The sequence below is a fragment of the Candoia aspera genome, chromosome 3 (assembly GCF_035149785.1).
Source record: "Candoia aspera isolate rCanAsp1 chromosome 3, rCanAsp1.hap2, whole genome shotgun sequence".
In the NCBI taxonomy this organism is placed as follows: domain Eukaryota; kingdom Metazoa; phylum Chordata; class Lepidosauria; order Squamata; family Boidae; genus Candoia; species Candoia aspera.
In genome coordinates, this window is record NC_086155.1 from 176,900,163 (window position 1) to 176,926,264 (window position 26,102).

At 40.6% G+C, this 26,102-nt stretch overlaps 1 protein-coding gene across 1 annotated transcript in view; it reads right to left on the minus strand.

Annotated features, from left to right (window-relative positions):
- Positions 1–13,793: 13,793 nt before the first annotated feature.
- Positions 13,794–26,102, minus strand: part of STAU2 (staufen double-stranded RNA binding protein 2) — a 157,163-nt gene continuing 144,854 nt past the window's right edge. The window contains 2 exon segments of the mRNA XM_063299392.1: positions 13,794–14,424; positions 15,934–16,022. Of these exon segments, the coding sequence (XP_063155462.1) occupies positions 14,331–14,424; positions 15,934–16,022 (183 nt within the window). The 3' untranslated portion in view covers positions 13,794–14,330.

The window sequence follows — 26,102 nt, forward strand, 5'->3', positions numbered from 1 at the left end:
ACCCCAACATCGCAACCACCCCCTCCAAGCATTGGCAAGCGTCACACATCTGCCTGGGAAAGTAACCTTGAATACATGTCATAACCCAAACACACATTCCTTCAGGGTAACAGAAAGATAACAGCCTGGCAGGGCTGGAATTCCCCATCCCACAGGTGATAGACACGGATCAGAAACATGACATGCGAAACGTTACGATGTATGCAAACCATTGGAACAAGGAACATGACATATCGCCCCCCTTAAAGAAAGGAAATAACCTCATAGAGCAGGCTTAGTGGGATAAGCAGTGTGGAAATGGGCAACTAGAATAGGGGAGTGAACATCGTGGGCAGCAACCCACTCAGGATGAGGGAAATGTTTCCAGCGAACCAGGTATTGCAAGACAGAACGGCATCGTCGGGAATCTAGGATTTCTCGGACTTCAAAGTGTTGTTGACCATCAATCATGATAGGTGCAGGGGGTGGAGGTTGTGGATGCCAGCGGGCGGATTCATGGAAAGACTTAAGCAGGCTGCAATGAAAGACAGGGTGTAAGCGTTTAAGATTCGCAGGCAAATCTAATTTAAAAGTAACAGGATTAATTTGAGCAACAATAGGAAAAGGACCAATAAACTTTGGTGCCAACTTTTTTGAAGGTTGCGTAGACTTGATGAATTTGGTGGAAAGATACACCTTATCACCCACTTGGAAAGGTGGTGAGGTGGATCGTTTGGAATCTGCATGTCGTTTGTAAGCGGCTTGAGCATCAGCAAGCGCCTGTTGTATTGTTGGCCAGGCAGCCGCTAGACGTGCAGCCCAATCAGCAGGTGAAGACGGGGGGGAGGCTGGCTGAGGCAGTTCTGGGATCGGGACAAAGTCACGGCCAAAAATGGTATGGAATGGCACCTGGCCAGTGCTTTGATGAACAGCATTGTTGTAGGCAACTTCTGCAAATGGTAGGAGGTCGACCCAATCATCTTGCTGATAATTGACAAAAGCACGCAGATATTGTTCAAGGGTAGAATTGACTGCCTCCGTATTTCCGTCAGTCTCCGGATGTGACGCAGTTGACAATGCTTGGTTAGTACCCGGTAATTTCATAAATTCCCGCCAAAACTTGGACGTGAATTGTGTACCTCTGTCCGTCACCAAGCGGGTGGGGCATCCGTGAATTTTGTACACGTGTACAATGAAAAGGCGGGCCAGCTGTTGTGCAGATGGGATGGAGGTACATGGGATGAAATGGGCTTGTTTAGAGAAAAAATCTTTCACCACCCAAATGACAGTTTTCCTCTGGCTAGGAGGTAAATCAACAATGAAATCCATAGAGATCTCCTCCCAAGGGCGGGAAGGATTAGCCACTGGTTGTAACAAGCCCTGGGGCTTTCCCACTTTTCGTTTAGAAGCGGCACATACTGGGCAGGAATTGACGTATTCTTTGATGTCGCACCGGAGCGTTGGCCACCAGAATTGGCGTCTAACTAGATGAAGGGTCTTACTGAACCCAAAATGCCCAGCCATTCTGTCATCATGGGATCGTGACAGAACGGTTTTGCGCAACGTCTCAGGTACATAGAGATGATCATGCTTCCATGCAAAATCTTGTTTAAAAGTAACCTCGTTGAGGTTTGCTTGCAACCAAGTGTCAGTTTTCAGTTCGGAAAGAAACTGTTGCAAGTCTGAGGGAACAGGCAAGCGAGGTGAAACTGAAGCGTCTGTGTGCTGCACTCGGGTTTGGCTGTGAGTCACAGCTGCCAGGCTCATTTGGGGCTCTGTCCAGAGAGTTCCCACCAGATCTGGCACCGTACTGGCATCCTGAGGCTGGCGCGAAAGCGCATCAGCCAGAAAGTTGGTTTTTCCAGGTATAAATTTCAGTTTAAAGTCAAAACGACTAAAGAATTGAGCCCACCTAATTTGTTTTGGGCTCAGTTTACGAGAGGCAGTCAGTGCCTCCAAGTTTTTATGATCAGTCCAAACTTCGAACGGGTGGGTAGCCCCCTCCAATAAGTGACGCCAGCTTTCCAAAGCAACTTTAACAGGAAAAGCCTCTTTCTCCCAAACGTGCCATCTCCTTTCTGTCTCCGAAAATTTACGGGAGAGGTAAGCACATGGCTTTAACTGTCCGAGGTTGTCCCTTTGCATTAACAGAGCTCCAATTGAGAAATCAGAAGCGTCCACCTGTACCACAAATGGTTTGTCAGGATCAGGATGCTGCAGAATGGGTTCGGACGTAAACAGCTGTTTAAGGATCTGAAAAGACCTCTGGCATGCGGTTGTCCATTTTAGCAGCGCTCCTGGATTTTTCATCCTCCATGTGTCCCCCAAACCTTTCGTTTTGAGCAACTCAGTGAGGGGTAGCGCAATTTCCGCGAACCCCTAGATGAAGGGCCGATAAAAATTCGCGAATCCAAGGAGACTTTGGAGCTACTTACGCATGCATGGCGGCTCCCATGCCAAAATGGCTTCAATTTTAGCAGGATCCATTTCAATTCCTTTATCGGAAATCCTATAGCCCAGATAATCGATTTGTGACTTATGAAATGCACATTTTGACAGTTTAGCATACAATTCTGCCTTTCTCAGTTTGCTCAGAACTTGTCTGACTAGATATATATGTTCCTCCATCGTTTCAGTATATATTAAAACATCATCTAAATACACCAATACCCCTTTAAATAGGTGGTCATGCAAGACCTCATTGATAAGTTGCATAAAAACTCCTGGCGCCCCGGCCAATCCAAATGGCAGCACTTTATATTGAAAAGCACCCAAAGGACAATTAAACACAGTTTTCCATTCACCCCCCTCCCGTATGCAAATACGTAAATATGCCTCCCTCAAGTCCAGCTTAGAGAATATTTTCCCCTTTACCAGATGTGTTAGCGTGTCCTTTATCAGGGGCAAAGGATATTTATTTAATATCGATACTGCATTGAGCCCACGAAAATCTGTACACAGTCTCAAAGTGCCATCCTTCTTTGGTCGAAACAGTACAGGTGCGCCTACTGGAGAGCTGGCCGGTTCAATGAAACCCCTAGCTAGATTTTTGTCAATGAACTCTCGTAATGTTGCCAGCTCCTTCTGGGTCATAGAATAAATTTTTGGACTAGGCAATTTCACATTAGGAACAAATTCTATTGCACAGTCAGTTTTGCGATGAGGCGGTAGCCGATCCGCCTCTTTTTCACCAAACACCTCTGCAAAGTCCTGGTATTGCTCCGGCAGCCCTTCCAGCGGCTCGAGGACTTGCAGAGAAGTGGTTGCTGCCTGTCCCACCTCGTTGTCGTCTAGTTGGTCTTTCGCAGGGGCTTTATAAAATCCATCTGCGAACGTCACCGTTTGATGCACCCAGTTTATGGAGGGATTTTGCCGTACAAACCAGGGCATCCCCAAGATGACCAAAGGTCCCCCTACCGGTGCCACAATAAATGGTAATTTTTCCCAATGGCTGCCCATTTGCAAGGCAACCATCCCGGTAGAGTGGGTAACTGGTTTCCCCCCTGCCATGGTCCCGTCCAACTGGGTAAAGATAATCAGCCGCTTTAGAGGGAACGTGGGTAACCCCAACGCAGTAACCATGTCGGGGTGCATCAAGGACCGTGAACACCCCGAATCAACCATGGCCCACAGTTCTATGGTTCGGGTGCTGGACCCCAACTTCACTCTAACGGTCAGGGTAGGGAAATCCCCACTCACCGAAACATGGTCGCGCCCATCTTCTTCTTCTTCCACCTGCCCCACGGTGCCCTTCAAAGCAGGTGGCTGGCATTTCCCGCCGGCTCCTCGGTCTCCTGTTCCCTCTCTTCTTCAAAGAAGGGGATGCCTTCAGGTTCTGCCTCGGCCAGGGCGGCTTTCATCTTCCTTGGTAGGGATGGCGATTTCCCAGCCGGTTTAGCTGGGCGATCCTTGGCTCGTCTTTTTGGGCACACCGCCGCCTGGTGCCCTTCCTTCCCACAGCGCAGACATTGCCCCTTAGCAAAGCGACGCTCCCTCTCCTCTTCCCATGCATGCTGGCTGGGTCGTCCTGAAGAGATCGGAGCGCGGGCGCTTTTGATGGTTTTGCCTTGCTTCACCGCCTTACGATGTGCGAAGGTTTCCAGGGCGCTTTCAGCACTGCCAGCTAGTTGAATCCACCCATACAAAGTCTTTGGGTCATCACGCCCCAGAGCCCACCGAAGGACCTCAGTTTCCAGCCCATCTTTAAACATCTCTACTAGGGTGGACTGGGACCAATCCTCAACTTTTCCGGCCAGTGCTTTGAATTCTAACGCGTAGTCTGCCACTGAAAGCGGCCCTTGGGCCAGATTCTTCAGAGCCCGTTTCGCCCTTTCTTGTGCCAGAGGGTCCTCAAAGTGTTGTTTTAGCGCCCACAGGAACTCCTCGAAGTCTTCCAGCTCTGGGGCCTCTGCTTGACACAGCTGGACGTACCAATCCGCCGCCCTCCCCTTCAGCCTATTTGTAATGGCATTGATTTTCCCCCTCTCGGAGCGGAAGCTCTGCTCCCAATCCTCCATGCAGTTATTAGCATTAGTAATGAAGAAAGACAGCTTCGTAGGATCACCGTCAAATTTCACAGGAAAAGGGGGGGGGGTCTCGCCACCTCCAGCCGTTCGGCTTTTCCAGTCACGTCTAGGGTCCTCCTCCCTGTCGCTGACTGTCGGAACCGAGTCCGACCTCTTCTCCGCGGAGATGGGGGTGGTGACTCCGGGTTAACGCTCTGCTCCCTAGCGCCCTTTTGTCTTCCCTCAGCTGACCCCGACTTCCCACGGCTTTCCTTTAGCATCACTGCCAAAGACTCCAACTTCTCCTCTAAAGCCTTCATTCGCGCGGGGGTGACCGATTCTTCGGCCACACCGGTTACCACTACCACTGTAGGTGACAACGGAGGTCCTGGTTTCCGGACCTCTTGGGCGTCCCCTACAGCGGAGTCCTCGTCCTCGTCCCCCGTTCTATATTCGGCCCCTGACATGCCCGTCGTTTCTGACGTTACCAACTGCTCGCCGGGTTGTAGCCCCAGCTGTTCCCGGTGGGCCGCCCTCTCCGCACGGGCGCTCTGGGCCACCCGCACCGTCGTGGTGTCCGGCTCCTCTTCAATCCACTCGGCTACTCGTAGTACAGACATCGCTAGCGCTCCCCATCACAGGTAACCTGGCTAGGGGCTAGCAGGGTAATTTCTTTGATGATTCTCAGCTTTATGTAATGATTGCCTTATCCCAACGAAGTCAGTCTCACCAGCGTTTAGTGAATAAAACTGATTTATTGAAAGGATAGTATGCAAATACGAAGAAAGCTGAGAATAAGCAAAAGCGCGCCAAATACAAACTAAAAACCCTCGCCTCCAAGCCAATCCCGCCCCCCACCCCAACATCGCAACCACCCCCTCTCAGCATTGGCAAGCGTCACACATCTGCCTGGGAAAGTAACCTTGAATACATGTCATAACCCAAACACACATTCCTTCAGGGTAACAGAAAGATAACAGCCTGGCAGGGCTGGAATTCCCCATCCCACAGGTGATAGACACGGATCAGAAACATGACATGCGAAACGTTACGATGTATGCAAACCATTGGAACGATGAACATGACATCAACATTCTTACCAAGATTGGAAGAAGTATCAGAGATATTACATTTCCAAGCATTAGTACCAGAATATTTGGCTCCAGTAGAGACAAGAACTATGAAAAAAAATATCTTGACAAATTGACTATTAGAGCCAAGTGGTCAATATATAATTGCACTTAGGCAGCGTAATGGAGATTTCAACTCAGTGACTAAAAATTCAAAAGAACAGATGATAACTTCTAAATGTGAATAGAAAAATTTATAGGTCCTGTTAAATATTAAGGCTAAATTTACAAGCCTGGTCCAAATCCACTTAATAGTCCATCATTTCTGCTTACAGTATTAGAGATCTAGGAACCATTCAATGTCTGGGACATCTAGGCTGTAAATAAACCATTCTGCTTGCCAAACTCAAACTCTATATATTCTTTCAGTTATGGAAAAGGCATTTCAGCCATTCACCTTGGTACCAGTTGCCTTTACAATAGCCTAATCTATACTTTTCGATGTTAAAACTCGTGAATCTACTTCTGAGTTAGCAAATAGCTGTATTTGATTCTTAGAACTGCAAAAAATATTTTTGTTCCTAATAGTGGCATTAGGTTAATTCTCTGTATGTGATATATAGTGTGAAATCACGGGTTTCCAGTTGCAGATCTGCAGTTTCCAGAGAGGACAATAAAAAATGGCAGCCAACCTGCCTATAAGTAAGCTATCAATTATTTTTAATTTTCCATTGAAATATCCATCTGGATTTCCTCTGTCAGAAATGAAAGTCCTACACACTGTAAGTCTTAACTAGCATTTCTAATTAGATGTGTCAGATGGTGGTTTAATTAAAACTGGTGTGGAATTCATCTATCCATAGCCACATTAGACAGACTGTAGTGGACAATTGTGATTTACTTTCCAATTCTAAAGGAATTACAACAGAAACCTGGTTTTATCTGACAAACAATAAGGGATTCTGCTTATCTACAATTAAATATAATGAATTCCTTACATAGATGGCTGAAATGTACTTGCATAACAGAACACAGAATTTAGAAGAAGGCTAGGGAAGATTAATGTTATAACTTGGATCTAACTTCAGCCTCAATTGCAGCCGTTAATGCTTCTCCACAATATAATCTTTTTTGTGTGTGTGAAAATCCTATGTTTTTTTTTTAATTTGTTGGGCATGATTCAGCACAGCAATTTCAGTGAGAAAGATCTCATATTTAGCTTTCTCTTGCTGAAATTAGTGGAATTTCAAAAAACTAACTTTTTTAGATAGGAAAACAATCCAGGAAATAGACATAAGTAAAACAGCAAATAGAGCACAAACATAGCCTTAACGCACATCAGTCTGGAGAGCTGGTCTTCCCTTTCAATATGAGAAAAAGTTTTGTTTTAGGAAGGTACTCAGCTTTCTCTGAATGATTATTGGGAAGGAGATTAAGAATTAAGTGGGCTTGTAATTATGTGCTGATAATAACAGATATGTTGTTGTTTATTCGTTTAGTCGCTTCCGACTCTTCGTGACTTCATGGACCAGCCCACGCCAGAGCTTCCTGTCGGTCGTCAACACCCCCAGCTCCCCCAGGGACGAGTCCGTCACCTCTAGAATATCATCCATCCATCTTGCCCTTGGTCGACCCCTCTTCCTTTTGCCTTCCACTCTCCCTAGCATCAGCATCTTCTCCAGGGTGTCCTGTCTTCTCATTATGTGGCCAAAGTATTTCAGTTTTGCCTTTAATATCATTCCCTCAAGTGAGCAGTCTGGCTTTATTTCCTGGAGGATGGACTGGTTGGATCTTCTTGCAGTCCAAGGCACTCTCAGAATTTTCCTCCAACACCACAGTTCAAAAGCATCGATCTTCCTTCGCTCAGCCTTCCTTATGGTCCAGCTCTCACAGCCATATGTTACTACAGGGAACACCATTGCTTTAACTATGCGGGCCTTTGTTGTCAGTGTGATGTCTCTGCTCTTAACTATTTTATCGAGATTTGTCATTGCTCTTCTCCCAAGGATTAAGCGTCTTCTGATTTCCTGACTGCAGTCAGCATCTGCAGTAATCTTTGCACCTAGGAATACAAAGTCTTTCACTGCTTCTACATTTTCTCCCTCTATTTGCCAGTTATCAATCAAGCTGGTTGCCATAATCTTGGTTTTTTTGAGGTTTAGCTGCAAACCAGCTTTTGCACTTTCTTCTTTCACCTTCATCATAAGGCTCCTCAGTTCCTCTTCACTTTCAGCCATCAAAGTGGTATCATCTGCATATCTGAGATTGTTAATGTTTCTTCCAGAGATTTTAACTCCAGCCTTGGATTCCTCAAGGCCAGCTTGTCGCATGATGTGTTCTGCATACAAGTTGAATAGGTAGGGTGAGAGTATACAGCCCTGCCGTACTCCTTTCCCAATCTTAAACCAGTCTGTTGTTCCATGGTCTGTTCTTACTGTTGCTACTTGGTCGTTATACAGATTCTTCAGGAGGCATACAAGATGACTTGGTATCCCCATAACACTAAGAACTTTCCACAATTTGTTATGGTCCACACAGTCAAAGGCTTTAGAATAGTCAATAAAACAGAAATAGATGTTTTTCTGAAACTCCCTGGCTTTTTCCATTATCCAGCGGATATTGGCAATTTGGTCTCTAGTTCCTCTGCCTTTTCTAAACCCAACTTGTACATCTGGCAATTCTCGCTCCATGAACTGCTGAAGTCTACCTTGCAGGATCTTGAGCATTACCTTACTGGCATGTGAAATGAGTGCCACTGTTCGATAGTTTGAACATTCTTTAGTGTTCCCCTTTTTTGGTATGGGGATATAAGTTGATTTTTTCCAGTCTGATGGCCTTTCTTGTGTTTTCCAAATTTGCTGGCATATAGCATGCATTACCTTGACAGCATCATCTTGCAAGATTTTGAACAGTTCAGCTGGGATGCCGTCGTCTCCTGTTGCCTTGTTATTAGCAATGCTTCTTAAGGCCCACTCAACCTCACTCTTCAGGATGTCTGGCTCTAGCTCACCGACCACACCGTCAAAGCTATCCCCGATATTGTTATCCTTCCTATACAGGTTTTCTGTATATTCTTGCCACCTTTTCTTGATCTCTTCTGCTTCTGTTAGGTCCTTGCCATCTTTGTTTTTGATCATACCCATTTTGGCCTGGAATTTACCTCCAATGTTTCTAATTTTCTGGAAGAGGTCTCTTGTCCTTCCTATTCTATTGTCTTCTTCCACTTCCGCGCATTGCTTGTTTAAAAATAATTCCTTATCTCTTCTGGCTAACCTCTAGAATTTTGCATTGAATTGGGCATATCTCCCCCTATCACTGTTGCCTTTTGCTTTCCTTCTTTCTTGGGCTACTTCTAGTGTCTCAGCAGACCGCCATTTTGCCTTCTTGGTTTTCTCTTTCTTTGGGATGTATTTTGTTGCCGCCTCCTGAACAATGCTGCCAACTTCTGTCCAGAGTTCTTCCAGGACCCTATCTACTAAGTCCAGTCCCTTAAATCGATTCTTCACCTCCACTGCATATTCCTTAGGAATATTAGTGAGCTCATATCTAGCTGATCTGTGGGTCTTCCCTAATCTCTTTAGTCTGATCCTAAATTGTGCAAGAAGAAGTTCGTGATCTGAACTACAGTCAGCTCCAGGCCTTGTTTTTACCGACTGTACAGATGTCCGCCACCTTTGGCTGCAAAGGATGTAATCAATCTGATTTCGGTGTTGTCCATCTGGTGAAGTCCATGTATAAAGCCGTCTCTTAGGTTGTTGGAAGAGAGTGTTTGTTATGCAGAGTGAATTGTCTTGGCAAAATTCTATCAGCCTGTGTCCTGCTTCGTTTTGTTCTCCCAGGCCATACTTACCTGTAATTCCAGGTGTCATTTGACTGCCCACCTTAGCATTCCAGTCTCCTGTGATGAAAATAACATCTCTTTTAGGCGTGTTGTCCAGTAGGTGCTGCAGATCCTCATAGAACTGCTCTACTTCAGCTTCTTCAGCATTTGTGGTTGGGGCGTATATTTGGATCACTGTGATGTTAGATGGCTTGCCCTGAATTCGAATTGAGATCATTCTGTCGTTTTTTGGGTTGTATCCAAGCACTGCTTTAGCCACTTTACTATTAATTATGAAGGCTACTCCATTTCTTCTGTGGTCCTCTTGTCCGCAGTAGTAGATCTGGTGGTCATTTGATGTGAAGTGGCCCATTCCAGTCCATTTCAGTTCACTGACGCCCAGAATGTCTATCTTTAATCTTGACATCTCACCAATAACCACATCCAATTTGCCCTGGCTCATAGATCTTACATTCCAGGTTCCGATGGTGTGTTGATGCTTAGAACATCGGATTCGCCGTTCACCACCAGCACCGTCGGCCGCTAGCCGTCCTTTCGGCTTTGAGCTAGCTGCGTCATCACGTCTGGGGCTAGTTGAGCTCATCCTCTGTTCCTCCCCAGTAGCATTTTGACCATCTTCCGACCTGGGGGTCTCATCTTCCGATGGTATACCGACATATCTCTGGTTGTACTGATCCATTTAGTTTTCATGGCAAGAATACTGAGGTGGGTTGCCATTACCTTCCCCAGGGATCGCATTTAGTCTGACCTCTCTGTCATGACCTTCCCATCTTGGGTGGCCCTTCACGGTTTAGCTCATGGCATCATTGAGGTGCTCAAGCTCCAGCACCACGACAAGGTAACGATCCTTTGCTGAAGAATAACAGATATGGATGGATATATTTGCATCCTGAATCAGCTAGTTTCCCAGGTAAGTTGTCTAGGAATAAGATACTGGTGTAATCCAGACAACAGGTGGCAAGAAGCAAACAGATATATAATCTCGGTTTATGAGTTCCTTTAAGAATAATTGTTATGCTATTCAGCCTTGGTTGTTTACTGATTAACACCTAAGGAGATAAAACAGCAGTATTTCCCCTTTATTGTTGTCAAAAGGTTTTGTTCAAAAGCTTTACAACTTGGGAGGCATATTTAAAATGGTCCAAGTCTTGAAGTCCTTATGAAATGATTGAAGGAGGGGAAACCCCTTATATCTACCCACTGCAATGGATTAAACAAATAAAAGCTTTGGGATAATACAGTTCCCCTTTGGGGAGAAGACTGAAGCAAAATAGGTTTTGAGTTCTACTCTCTTTCTGTCACCTCTTACTATCCTAGGAACAGGCCTATGGCTTTCTCTTTACTCCTTTTACTACTGACATAGCCAAGAGGTCCCTTTTTTGCTTTTAGCTTCCCTTGAGTTTCCTAAGTGCTTTAGCCTAACTTACTTTCTGCAGATATTACTATTTGTTGGTACAATTCCTTGGTGATTATGCCATTCTCCATTTCCTATACATGTCCCTTTTAACTCTTAGCTCACTCAAAATGCGGAAGGAAGGAAGGAAGGAAGGAAGGAAGGGAAACAACACATCTACAGTGGATGGAGCATGTGCTTCTCCAGGGCCTGTACTACATAGATATTCACACTAACCTCATCTCACAGTTACTACATAAATAGTCAAGGCACACAGCACAATTTTACATTACCCTGTTGCTTTCAGATATCAACCCTGCTACAACATACATGTTTCCAGGTTCTGTGAAGCAGCATTCAAAATTCATTGGATGACCTGTGCTTGGGGCTCAACTTTATAAAGTAGATTTAATGAGCACCTAGTTCACCATTATTAGCGTACTTGTAACTTGATATAGTCTTCCACATACTAACCCTTTATGCTTCCCTACCCTCATATAATGCTCCTACCCCTTCTTTTAGATTCTCACATTTTATATATACTTTTGGTTTTTAATTTATATAACTTAGCTTTTTATATATTTTATATATTTTATTGTTACTCCTGATGTATCCTTTATGCTTTTTAAAGACTGTACTCCACCCTTCTTATGCTGGCCTATGACTGTAATAAAGATTTGATTTGACTTATGTTTGTAGATCAAATGGAATGAAAGTGGGACTAGATAAAGCTATTTTCTATGGCCCAAGGTCAGGGCTGTGCTGGATACTTTACATAAAAAAAAATCTATCATGTTATGCATCATATTATGACATGTAAATGCATGCATGTGCATGCACACATGCACATTCACATCAATTTATCCCGCAAGTGAACATTTGTTTGTGCAACAGGAGTTTCTTCTGCTCATCTCTAGAGTTGATTTTGGGTCATGTAAAGTACATACCAGAAGTGGTGGCAGAGGAGAAATTCAATCAGCCAGCAATGTCTGTTCTGCTGTAGATGATAAACAACTAGATACAATCCACACAGTTAGATTCTATGGCCTGCAGACATTTGCATGTTGCATCCATTTGAATCTCTTGTTTCAGATTGACATGGGAAAGCAGGACAATTGAGACCAATCTTCTTAGCCACTGAAAATTCAGCTTAGCGCTGCTTCTGACATCTGAGACTTTACTTCCACATGTCCAAAGACATCCATCCATCCATCCATATTTATTTATTTATTTCATATGGCAGAGCAAAATGCAGCACTGTTGCATAAAAAAATCACAAAAACAATATACAAAAGTGTATAAAATATAGGATATTGGGACAATAAATTATTTTAAAAACATGCAATACAAATGATGAATAAAATTATGAATAAATTAAGTTATGTATGAACAGTTACTAAAGTAACTGAACCTATGGCCGGATATCTAGATTGTTTAGCCATTGGACAGCAGTACCCTCGAGATGATGTAGTTCTTGCAGGGAGCCAGGGAACTGAACACAGAAAATCCATCCTTATCATGAATTGCCATATGATAGCCTTAAAAATGTTAATGCAGATATTTTCAACATGCTGAATTCAACATGTAGTCCACAGCTGTGTGCGTTTCAACAGACTCGCAATAGTTGGCATGATCTGGCAAATAAAGCTGCACCTCATTTTACATGCATGCAAAAGGGGTGGAGCTTTAATTGCCTAGTTATACCTGCCATTTTGACCTTGTTGACCTCCCTTGATGAATAGTATGATTATACAGCTCTCAATGTATATCTTTTAATCTCTTTTTTAATGGAATGATCTTTCCCATACTTCCAGAATGGCACTAAAATGCCTAGAGTGCAAGTTTCCTTGTATGTTCTCCCCAAAAACAGGATAGCTAATGATTACATGATTTTTAATTATTTTTTAATTTTTAATTTTTTAAAAATTTTATAGGCATTATATTGCTACATTGACTTTTGAAGGAGTTATTCAAGCACAACTTAACAGCATATAGAGTGTCCACTTGTATGTATGCATGTTTGTGTGTTCAGAATTCAAGATGGCAGCTGTGACTATGAGACTGAAGCCCCACACCTTTGGAATATTTATTTATCCAATTTATATGGCTGCCCACCAAAACAAGTATGAACAATGCATGTAATAAAGGAATGGGGCTTTGATGGCACGGTTGTGGATGCTGTCTTGACTTTTGACACCTAACCCTACCCCATGCAGATGATCCTGATCGCTTATGTTTATGAAAATTCTTATTATATATTTTACTAATTTTTACCTGTTTTTTGTTCAGCAAATGTGCCATCCACATTTTTCTTGCTCTGGTTTTTAAACATTATTTGAACATGATAATGCCATGTAAAAAGTATGTCTCCAGAATAAGAGAGGACATCACTTTCATTGCAGACAGTTGCACGGTAGAAGGTGCAGTCTAACTGGGTTCCTGTTATTAATAGCAGGTGATATACGACAAATCTGATTTCAGTCATTTACAAATCAAGGAAGAGAAGACACAACTGCTGTATACGTGGACTGATGTGGTTTTACTGCATTGGCTGTATGCTTAATTCAAATATGCTGGTACAGAATATAAAGACAAATTTCCTTTGGATACCATATAGCTCCCCTCTATAAAGTTTTAAACAAGTTCATGGATTGTGTTTCCATCCATTTCCACTCTTGATCAGAATGCAATGATTAAAAATGCTCAATTGATGCAAATCGTGGGGCAACAAAGTATACATGTGTTTCACACAATGGAGGGCAGAATTAAGGATAGAGAGTATTTTATCAGTCAATAAACAGAAAAGGAAATAAAAGAGCATCACAGTTTTTTGCTGAAATATGTTGGGACCAGTCATTAATATCTAAGCAAATATTGTTGATTTGTATTTTGTGTGTATTTTACAACCATTTATTTATTTATTTTTCAAATTTTGCCACCACCCATCTCCCCCCAACAAGAAGGACTCTGGGCGGTTTACAATAAAAACAACCATAATGTACTGTAAGAGTAGGAAAAATGCATAATGCTGGCATAAAAACAGAAGCTATATGAAGCCAACAACTCCAATTATCACAGCACTACCCTTGGTTAATTTGAAAATATTAGCTTTTTTTTTTAATGAGAAAAGCTGAATTTTTTCTGCACTACAAAAAAGTAAACTTAATTCAATGTTGACAATTTTTTCTGGAGCATTATTCAACTGTAAACTTAACTTCCTCCATCCTTCAGGATCAAGTCTTAGTTAATTACTTGCTGTTTATACTCCAGTTATTGAATTTGATTTTCACTATCTCTGGAACAGTCTGAATAATTAATTTTTTTTTTCAGTATGGATAGGAAAAAATGTCAATATTTTCTCTTTTCCTCTTGCTCATAAACAGTACCATGAATATTATATCTCATGTTAGAACAGTGTTGCCTTCTTGTAAGACTCAAATAATGGCATTTGTAATGGATTTCATTCCCTTCTACATATACATCATATTGCCTGATGACAGGTTTATAAGGATGCAGTGGCAGTCACGAGTGCTGGGAAGTTCTTAGATGATGGCCTTTGAATCCTTGCAGTCCTGAGCGATTGTGCCTGAGTTAGTCTGTTTATTGTCTATGTTTTCTCCCAGGTGCTTCACTTTTCTGAAAGATTAATACATTAACAACAGCAGTAAGGTCCAGGGTTGCACATCTTCAAGACATTTTTATTAGTAAATGGCACATGCTATTCAAAGGTCACTTCAAGGGGAGGCATTTTAAAGTGGAACAACAATATTTATGTTCAGATACTATGCTGGTGAGATCATGTGGTAAATGGTTCTGATTAAATTAGTTAAGACAGCCACTACATATCAATTGAAAATTCCAACCTAATTCTTGCTTTTCCCCTGCAATGCCCACTTTCTAAGAACTTGTGCCTGACAATACAGCTTCAAAAAAAGCAGGAATAACATCCAGTAAGCTCACCATGTCCTGTGCTTGAATAATCTGGTGACTCTTTCCTAATTAATCAATTTGTAAATTCATATCGTTTCTATTATCTGCATTTGCAGACAAAGGAAAAGACAACACAATTGAAATAATAGATCCCAAAGTGAAGAAAGTAAGGTTTTTTCAGTGCCTGCTTCCATTATATAGAATTTTAGGTGTCTTTATTTCCTTTATATTGGTTTTAATTACATCTGTTATATTGTTTTGACTGTCTTTTGGTGGAAAGGCAGGATAGAAATATATACCATATGTATATATGTAAGTATGCATGATTGTACAGTGTGTGTGTGTGTAAAATCTATGGCAGTGCAGACTTCACTATCATATTTATTTCATAAATCAGACTGACACTGAAACTGGCATCATTAGAAGCACATAATGGAGAATACCACTTATCACATTTTGCTGCTCTACCTCAACTGCCTTTTAGCTAACAGCATTTTTTTGATATCTCCTACGTAGCTTAGCACTATTTATCCTACTCTGGAAATTCTTGTGGAGAAGACAAAAAGAGGTATACATGGAACTTTTTCACCTTCTTGACTTCCCCAGTCACTTACAGGAAAGTTGGAAAATCTGTGACCCTTTAAATGTTGCTAAAGGACAACTCCAAGCATCCCTAGCCATTAGCTGTAGTTCAACACGGTAAGAAAGAGAATTTTTATTTCTAAAATCATAGATTTCTTATACTACACAGTCCATCTTAAAAATCTTTGTCACTGATTTATCATTTAAATTTTACTTTTCTACAGTAGGAACCCACGTCATAAATAAGCACTAATCAGTAATGTTCTAAATGTTATTTATTTAAATGTACAGTTTACAATCAAATGTAAAAACTATATTAAAGTGATAGGAATTTGAAACAATTAATATAAAGCATGCACATTAAAAAGGATGGGAGGAAAATTAAAAATTTCTCTTTGCCATTCATAGAAGGAAAACCTGGATGAAAAGATGACTCTCCAGTAGGGCCTAAACAATGTGAAAGTAGGTGCCCCTCAAGTACTGGCTGGGAGTGTTACCAACCAGAAGAACAAAAGAGGTCATATTGGCGATGTCTAGAGATGTCTAAAGGTATCCAGATCATTTCATTTAAAACTATCACTATTTGGTATATCATACCAAAGTACAAAAGAATATTGTGACTGTGACTCTTACTTTTCAAATGCACTGTTTCCAACTTTCATCATTCCTTCCACTGGATCAAGTCCATGCTCTGAAAACTGTTTCAAGGCACTTAAAGCTGCCTGTAATAGGGGGAAACTTTTAATTCATACGAAATGTATGTCAGGGACATTCACTAGGTAAACACAGTTTGTTATTCTTTTGCCAATTCATTTTTTTAAACAAAAAAAATCATGCTATAAAATGGAACCATCAGGCACCCCAAATGTCATTTAGTACATTCACCACTCAATACAAGAATCTTGCTATTAAAGCATTTCTGATAAAGGGCTCCAGCCTATATTTAAAATCAAGAGGTTGCTGCTTCAAGCCTCTCCCCGATAACCTCTAGTTATTCAAAACAAGTAATATAACACAATTGCAATATGCACTAGAAAAGGCAGCCAATCTAGATTAGCATTGATGTGGAAACTGGAATATGATAGTTTCCTTAGATGGCAATTTAAAGGCTGATCATTCTTTTGTGATCTATGCCTTACCTAATGACCAATACTACCAACATTAAACATCAGCTGAAGTGTCCTCCTCTAAGAATATACTGAACAAAATTATCTTTCCATATTTCCATTATTCCACTAGCTACTCATTAATCTGATGTGTTTCTGTTATATGAATGGGACTCTGGTACCTGATCAACGTGGTTTCATCATTATATACTTTAAATCAGAAGCTAAATTTTCATCACCCTATATAATAGAGAGCACTTTCCTAGATAGCAGAAAACAAATATAAGATTGTGGGATTCACTATTTTGTTGATGTCACACCAAAACAGTAACACTGGAAGAGAAGTATCTTGGAAATGCATGCTGCACTTCAAGTGATGAAAATAAGCATTATGTTGTAAGGTTTCCTGAAGAAAGACCATCTGGAAATCATTTGAATGCCACCCTGAGCTTTCTGTAGCAAGAATATGGCATAGGCTTGCTAAATAAAACTTTTCAATAGGCTGATCACTTCTTGGAGAGAACTTTTCTTAAATACTCTCACAGTATTTTCTAGTGTTTTCTAGTGTTACTTTCACAAATGATGACACTGAATACATTTTAAAAAAGAGAAGTAACATTGAACAGTTTCATTGTAGCTTCAATTAAGTACTTCTGATTTTGTTCAGCAGTTTTGTAGCTCCTTAATGAAATATTAACCTAGTTTCTCACGCAGCTTGAAGAATTCACTCATGAGAACCTCTGTTTCTTTCTTTACCCACAATGTGTATCTCTATCTCTTTGAAGAAAAGATTACAATAAAAGCAAGCAATCCAGAATAAAAGCACTAGTTCCCATTTAAGGAATTTCAAGGATAAAAAGGTGAAACATATGTATCTGTCTGAACTCTTTGCTAAAAACAAAGTACAGTAGTAAAGTATTTACTACAAAACTTTAGGCAGCAGAATAACATTGCACCCACATAAGCAGTTGTGTATGGCATGTATGACAATCATGACAAAATAGTGCAGTCTGTATTGCATCTTCCTTTATATCTTACTATACTTTCAGGGGGGTTACATGTAAAAAAACACTAGAGAGATCTGGTTGAGGAAGGACTGAAAAAAAAATATTCTCAGAATCTCAGAATGAAGGCAATTATATTTGTTCTAAGTAGCATTACCTTAGAGTCACATCTGATTAACAACATGGCTTTGAGTTCTTACCTTATTTTCTGTGTAATACCTAACTAGATTGAGTAACAATGCAGGATGAAGAAACAGCTTTATTAAAATAACAAAATGGCTGTGAATTAGTTACTTTTAATCTCTATGAAAGCGCTGTGCTAAAATTCAAGGTAGGAAGCATTGATGAAAACACATTTTGTACTGTACTGTTTTTAATCATGGAAAGATTAGGGCATAATGTGGCATAATTTTAACAATAAAAACTATAGAATACCTTAAGACAATATCTATTTCATGACAACATTAGCCTTCATTCATTAATAGTGTATTACATATCACTATGGATATCAATTAAAAAATCTCTATAGTAGCGAGTGGTTGAATAATTCCTGTTCTTGCATTCTACAAGAGGAACGTGTAATTCTGGACCATTTTGAGTTTCTGGGGAAAAGGCAGGAGATAATCTAACAAATAAACAAAGAAATAAAAAGTGAAATTCTCTGAGCAGTAGAAATTCCTGAACGAAAACAGTCACTCTTTGTTTGAAGGCTGCAGGATTTGAGTAGCACAAAAAATTGGGATAAAATGCCTGGGATGAGAATGAAGTGTCCACTGAAGTAAGGGTAGGCTAGGGACAGGGCCGCAACTAGGGGGGGGGGCAACCAGGGCATGTACCCCGGGTGCCACGCTGGTGGGGTGCCAAAATGAGCACTGTGGGGGGCACCAAAATGGGTGCGGAATCCATGTTTGCCCTGGGTGACACAGACCCTAACTGCGGCCCTGGCTAGGGCAATTAGTTTTTGAGGTCATTAGTTTCTGGAGATTCCTGAGTCTTGATCATAGTAGCATATCTATTTTCCTCTGGGATGTTTTGTGCATCTAATGGAGATTTGAGGATTAGTTCTTAAAACCAGATACTGAAATGGAAGAATTGGACTAAACATTACGATCTTATAATAAATTTTATTATCTTCTAACTCTTCCCCCCACCCCCCGCCAATTTACTGTGGTGTCCTGAAAATCCTTTTAATACATTTGTGAAAAAATGAATGGAAATCATACCCATGAAGTTTTCCAAAGACAATGAGTTAAACTTAGTATATTTGCAGTAAGCTGGGTCGGATACTCAATAACTTGATGCTAGTGAATTTTTGTTAAACTGAAGACAGAAGGAATATCAAACATGGATTTAATGGACAAGTTTTTTTTCTAAAGCCTTCTTTGAATGTTTTAAAACAAAAGAGCATCTGCACAGATATACAGAAATATTTCTCTCCCCCAGAAGATTTTATAACTGCTTTGCAAGAAAAGCCCCATAGGTTATGAAACAGATGTCTTTACACATTTCATGTATCACTTGTTTTCTGTACAGATACAGCAATGCCAAAACATAATGCCAACAGGATGCACGATTCTGTTCTTTATTTGTCTTGGCTGCGCTCCTTATTATAAATATGCGTCTGGATCTGGCTAGAGATGGATGTTTCCAATCAGCTTGGTGGTTTTTAGGTTTCCTTAAGCCAATTAGCAATTAGAAAATCATACTGAAATTTGTTAATTTCTTTCCCTTTGGTTCTCTCTCTGTGGGAAACTGGATATTTTGTAATGACAGATTAATAACATCAGGTCATTCTTACAAAAAAACAGTTGCATACAGAGGCTACTCTAGAAAAATGTGATTTCAATTCATGTTCTTATGATAATGACTTAATGCTTTTCAGTACAAAGTACAGATGTATTTTCAGCATTTCAGTTTTTTTCCAAGGTGTGACTTAATAGTTCTCCTGTGCATATGTTTCTTTTACCTTACAGGACTGGCCCACATTCTGTAGATTGGAAGGAGGCCTAACCTAATTCTTTCTTGTTACTCAGGCTATAGAATGGACACACTTCATTTATTTATATATTCATTCATTCAACTAAAAGATGCCTATTCCACAATTTAGCCTGAAAGGCTCCCAGAGCAACATACAGAATCAAAACTAGACAGTCCCTATGTTCAGGCTTATAAACTAAAAGATGCAGTATAGAAAGAAAAGAAGACCATGGTGGAGAAGGAAAACAAGATAACTTGGGCACCAGTTCTTAATGTTTTATGGGCAGCTATAAAAAAATCAGTTATTAAAGCAATAATGCTTCTAAACCTTCAGCCAATCCACTGTTTTGGTTTACAGTCATCCATTTCTAAGTTAATCCTTAATTCTTATAATCTTAAAAGAATGTTGTTAAGTAAATCTTCTCATGAACCCTGGACAAGTCAAGTATGTATGAACAAATAGCACTGAACTAAATGAGACTTATTTCTAGGTAGACATAGACTGCATTATATTGTTAATTGACTTAATCAGGATTTTTTTTGACAGCTATGTAAAGAAGCTTAAGAAATTAGATGAAAGAAAAAAAATGTCATTGTTGGTAGTTCTACATTATGAAGCTTAAGTTGCAACCCTAAAGCCCTCAAAACAGAAAACTTATAAAACAGTAAAAGGGACTGGGAAAAACAAAACACCAGCAACAAAAATATTAACACTTTTTCACTGGATAAAAAAACAATCCACAAAAAAAGTGTGTGTGGTTGTGGTGGCGGATGCCAGTAACAGCAGAAAAGAGAAGCTTACCCAGTACACAACAGTCACAATACCACCAAGGCAAACTATAGAAACAAGTTTTGCCACATAACAAAATATATAATTAGCACCAGGAGCAGCCAGACTTCTCCTGGGAGGATCTCTAGAGTCAGATGATGGAACTGAAATGGCTCTGCACTGCAAGGCTGCTTACTGACCTTCAGGTAAGCTTGGGAAAATGGCATAAGACCTCAGCTGCTGAACAGAAACCAAGTGATGGTCAGTGGCCAGCAGGGCTGAAAGTTGTCTTCAAGGAAGGAGTGAGCAGATCATAGACTAATGGGACTTACTAGGCCCATATAAGGCCACTGACTGGAGTTAAGTGCAAAAAACTGGCTCAAAAAGGTAGCCACAGAGTTGCAGAACAACATGCTGCTAAGCAGATGCATAGTCCAAGATGCTGTTTTCAGTACTAAACGTTTCCACATAAATTATTTCACAGATAAATTAGCTCCAGTTGAACTGCTTCTTTCTTGATTTCAGCAGCCTATTTTAGAAGGTGCTATAATTAAAAAAATTGGAACCCTGAAATCCTTCCTAATATGTTACAAATTCCCCAGAAAGTTACCAATACATCCTGATCTACCTTCTATCCTACCAAGTTCACCATTTATAACCTTAAAAGTAGCAGCACTTTGAAACAGGCAGACAGTGCACATTTAATCAGATTGTAAGCATTCTGCCTGCCACAAAATGGTCCAGTGGTGACACTGTAGTCTAACTACAACCTGCAGGTATTTTCCAAGGGCAACATAATTGAAACGTGATTCATTACAACAGTCAAGGGTGGAGACTGAGAAAGCTCAGTTACTGTGCCAGGTTTTCCTTCTCTGGGCATAAGCGAGCCATAGCCAGAATTGCTAAAAGGTTACCTGGAAGCAGCTTAGATTAAAAAGCATCCCAAAGCAGCAAATCCACATTTTAAGGAGAAGTGGAATTCTATTCAGCACAGGCATGCTTAAGCTTAGGTAACTGAGATTACTCTTGAGTTTTCTATCCTTTAAGGATTATATTCCTTACTAGCCCCTGGCTCAGGTTTCTACCTGCTCCCTGAGGTCTAAGTAAATTGCTCAACAAAGCAGGATATCATTATATACACAATTCTTCATCTCAGATCTCCATAGGAAGAGATGCATACAGTATAAGATGGATTCCCAGGGTAAGCTTTATGCAATTGGTTGAATACAGGTAGTCCTTGGGTTTTGATGGCAATTGGGATTAGGTTTGCTGTTGCTAAGCAATGCGGTCATAAAGTGCAATGTCACATGACCGCATCACACAGCAATGGCAATACCAGGCAGTCCTGACTGCTGTTGTAACCCCAAGACGTGAGGGTCATTAAGCAGGAAGAGGCAGGAGTCTCAGGTAAGGAGTGGGGGGGGGTGCCGCGGAGGGGGTTCAGGGGGGAGGCTAGGTAGGGCCTGGGAGTGCTGGCACTGACTGCATATGAGTAATGGGAGACCAGGGGAGGGCCAGGGGGGGCAGCGGAGACTGTGCATGGATGGGTGTGTGTGCTGTGGGTGAGAGAAAAAGTGGGAGCAACTCATTGACTTTGCTTGTGGGAAGCTGGCAGGAAGGTCACAAATGGTGATCACATGACTGTGGCTCCCTGCGACATCGTAATCGTGAGCTGGGCACATGAGCACCTGGATTGTGATCACGTGACCACAGAGGTGCTGCGATGGCCGGAACTTCAAAGACTGGTCATACATCCATTTTTTCAGCACCACTGTAACTTTGAACTGTTGCTGAATGAATGGACATAAGCTGAGGACTACCTGTAATAGCTCCTAAAATAATTTCCCAAGAAAATAATTTCCCAATAACACTTGGTTATTGGTGTCTTTCTGCTTTATCTCTATCAGAGGGTCAGGAAAGCTAAGGCTTATTTCCCATCACCTTCCTCTTTTTCTACGGGAATTTTTTAAAAATCCACTACAACTCTTATTTCAGAAAATACAAGCAGACTGATTCTATCCTTTGTTTATTTCTGCTTCAATGAATGCTAAATAAGGCAACCTTTTGGTCATGTTCTAGAAATTATCAGATTATAAGCAAGTTCTTTTTTTTACCTGAATACACAGTCACTGGCTTTAGCAAGATATCTTGAATATTCTTCTGCTTTCAGAAACTACCAAACCCAGCTGGTTACATTCACGCAGACAAAAGTCAGTATTTCTCCTTAAGATGTAATTTCAAAACTGTAATTTATAATATACTACAAGTTTTAATTAACAGACATTAAGCCCTTTTCCCATGATGACCTTGTTCTGCCCCATTTACATTAATTTGATTTAGGTAATTTATATGGAAAAATATTAATATTTGCATAAAGTGTTATTTATTTGGCATGCATTAGAGTTGACTTAAAAAGTGTATGTATGTGTTTACTAAGATTGATTTATTGTTTAAATTTGCCAGTGTCTTCCTGTGAAGATCCAGGCAATAAATGTTTATTTAGTCACTGAAACATTTATATCAGTGGATCTACTGTATGAGTTGCACAATCGAGTTAAAAATTCAGATGAAGTTTGAGCTGTAGCCACTAAAACTCAAAAGTTAGGATGAATACTCAGACACTTACCTTCAAAATGATCTCCTAACCAGAATTCCCTAACCATAATGTCACAGATCTTCACATAAAAGAACACTGCTAATAATGGGATAGAGAGAATCAATCCCCTCTGATTTTCATAATGCTCAGACAGTTGTGCAAAGAAATTCCCCTCAAATATTTCTAATTCCTTTATATTTTAATGATAATGTCGAATTTCTACTATTACCCCAAACACAGCAAATACTGCTTGTTATCTGCTACATTGATTTTTCCCAGTATTAAGCAGATAATCAGAATATAGTTATTGACTTGCTTATTCTAAGCAAAAGAGAAGATTAAAGAAAAATAAATACTTGGTTATCCTGACTTTTAGGATTAGCTGGGTGTAGATTTCTCCATAGTCAAATATAAATTCATGGCTCATAGTTCCCTGTAAATAGGGGCAGCTGTATGCCTTTTTACTCCTTCCAATACAAGAAAATGTTGGAAAGAAATTATGCAAAAGGAGAAGGGACGGGACATAATCCATCTATCCATCAGCATAACTCTAAAAACTGAACAGAACAGCACTAAATTTGGAGAAGGAGATGAGATGCAAAAGTGTTAAAAAATGGGCTGCAGGAAAAAAAGATCCAAAAAATCCCACCATGCATCCTTATGGGAGATGCCTTTGGGCAATGGCTTGGAATGTTGACAACCATTCCACTGTAAGTCCCTGCATTCTCCGCCCTCCTGGTCATGTGACCCACATCAGTGCATATACAGCCTACACTGTGCTTCCCAGTGCACACATACACACATGCCATACACTCACCAAAAGATACTACTTCACTGCACAGAAGAAAATATAGATGCCTGCTACGGCTGCTGCTGATTCCAGAAGTCATGTTCTGCATGCTTTCCCTACCTCATTTTCTCAGTTACATAATCAAATTACATATGTAACTAGGAGGAATGCCAAGGTTTTCAATTCAACTTATTATGGTCGTAGACCAGTACAAGCAGAGTGCTCAGTGAATATATATAAATCTATACTTAACAGACAATAACCGAAATAAAATTTAAGAGATAGTTAAAATACATTTATAAAGCAACCTACTTAACATCCATACCAAGGTTTTCAGTTCAGATGATTTTCCATTCAAGTACCAAAGTTGCTGCTATACTGTATGTATTCTGGGCATTATTATTATTATTTTTTTAATCATCTTTGCTCTTGCCAGTTTTTGTTGTGGCCCCCAGAGCCTCTTCAAAATCTGGTAACAAATCATAATCTTTAATGTAACAGAAGGGAAATTATTAAATATTCATATTTACTATGTTGAACTAATTAAATTTTAACTATATTTAAATTCTATTAATTTGAAATGTTGCCCTAACTCCTCTGATTTCTTGGTTTTGGCCTTGTAAATTTGTTGAAGCATAATTCCTGTCATGTCCAAAAAAGCCTGAATACCCCTGCTTTAAATGAACATGAATCTAGCTACCTTCTTGCCTTAAAAAAAATAATTAAATCACAAGATCAATCAAGTTATCACTCATTTGCATTCTGAAGGGATATGATGGTTTTTTGTTTATTCGTTCAGTCGCTTCCGACACTTCGTGACTTCATGGACCAGCCCACACCAGAGCTTCCTGTCGGTCGTCAACACCCCCAGCTCCCCCAGGGACAAGTCCGTCACCTCTAGAATATCATCCATCCACCTTGCCCTTGGTCGGCCCCTCTTCCTTTGCCCTCCACTCTCCCTAGCATCAGCATCTTCTCCAGGGTGTCCTGTCTTCTCATTATGTGGCCAAAGTATTTCAGTTTTGCCTTTAATATCATTCCCTCAAGTGAGCAGTCTGGCTTTATTTCCTGGAGGATGGACTGGTTGGATCTTCTTGCAGTCCAAGGCACTCTCAGAATTCTCCTCCAACACCACAGTTCAAAAGCATCGATCTTCCTTCGCTCAGCCTTCCTTACGGTCCAGCGCTCGCAGCCATATGTTACTACAGGGAACACCATTGCTTTAACTATGCGGACCTTTGTTGTCAGTGTGATGTCTCTGCTCTTAACTATTTTATCGAGATTTGTCATTGCTCTTCTCCCAAGGATTAAGCGTCTTCTGATTTCCTGACTGCAGTCAGCATCTGCAGTAATCTTCACACCTAGAAATACAAAGTCTTTCACTGCTTCTACATTTTCTCCCTCTATTTGCCAGTTATCAATCAAGCTGGTTGCCATAATCTTGGTTTTTTTGAGGTTTAGCTGCAAGCCAGCTTTTGCACTTTCTTCTTTCACCTTCATCATAAGGCTTCTCAGTTCCTCTTCACTTTCAGCCATCAAAGTGGTATCATCTGCATATCTGAGATTGTTAATGTTTCTTCCAGCGATTTCAACTCCAGCCTTGGATTCCTCAAGCCCAGCATGTCGCATGATGTGTTCTGCATACAAGTTGAATAGGTAGGGTGAGAGTATACAGCCCTGCCGTACTCCTTTCCCAATCTTAAACCAGTCCGTTGTTCTGTGGTCTGTTCTTACTGTTGCTGCTTGATTGTTATACAGATTCTTCAGGAGGCAGACAAGATGACTTGGTATCCCCATACCATTAAGAACTTGCCACAATTTGTTATGGTCCACACAGTCAAAGGCTTTAGAATAGTCGATAAAACAGAAATAGATGTTTTTCTGAAACTCCGTGGCCTTTTCCATTATCCATCAGATATTGGCAATTTGGTCCCTAGTTCCTCTGCCTTTTCTAAACCCAGCTTGTACATCTGGCAATTCTCGCTCCATGAATTGCTGAAGTCTGCCTTGCAGGATCTTGAGCATTACCTTACTGGCATGTGAAATGAGTGCCACTGTTCGATAGTTTGAACATTCTTTAGTGTTTCCCTTTTTTGGTATGGGGATGGCAGCAAAAATACCACATCATGCACAACTAAGCACTAATCATAAGCACAGACAACCCTAAACAACTGGTGGCTTATCAATATCCCAGGCACTACAATTCCTGCTATTGTTATAATTTATCCAAACTAGGAATTTTGTGTGCCTGTGGGTGTGTTGTCACCTTTGAGTCAGTAAGTCCATGCAATTCTCTTGGCAACATTTTTCAGTAGTGGTTTGCCATTGCCAGCCCAATGCCTTAACTACTACTGTTAACTGGCTTTCATACCAGGGAGTATTGAAGCTATACCATAGCTAAATGATTTACGTTTTAACTAGTTCACATGCAGAAGAATATTTCTTAAATGAACCATCCCTGAATTTATTTAATATGGGATGTATCTTTTCTAATGTGGAATAAAATTCTATGAAATATATTTTAATTCCTTCCTAATTAAATTAGCTGCAATAAAATTCT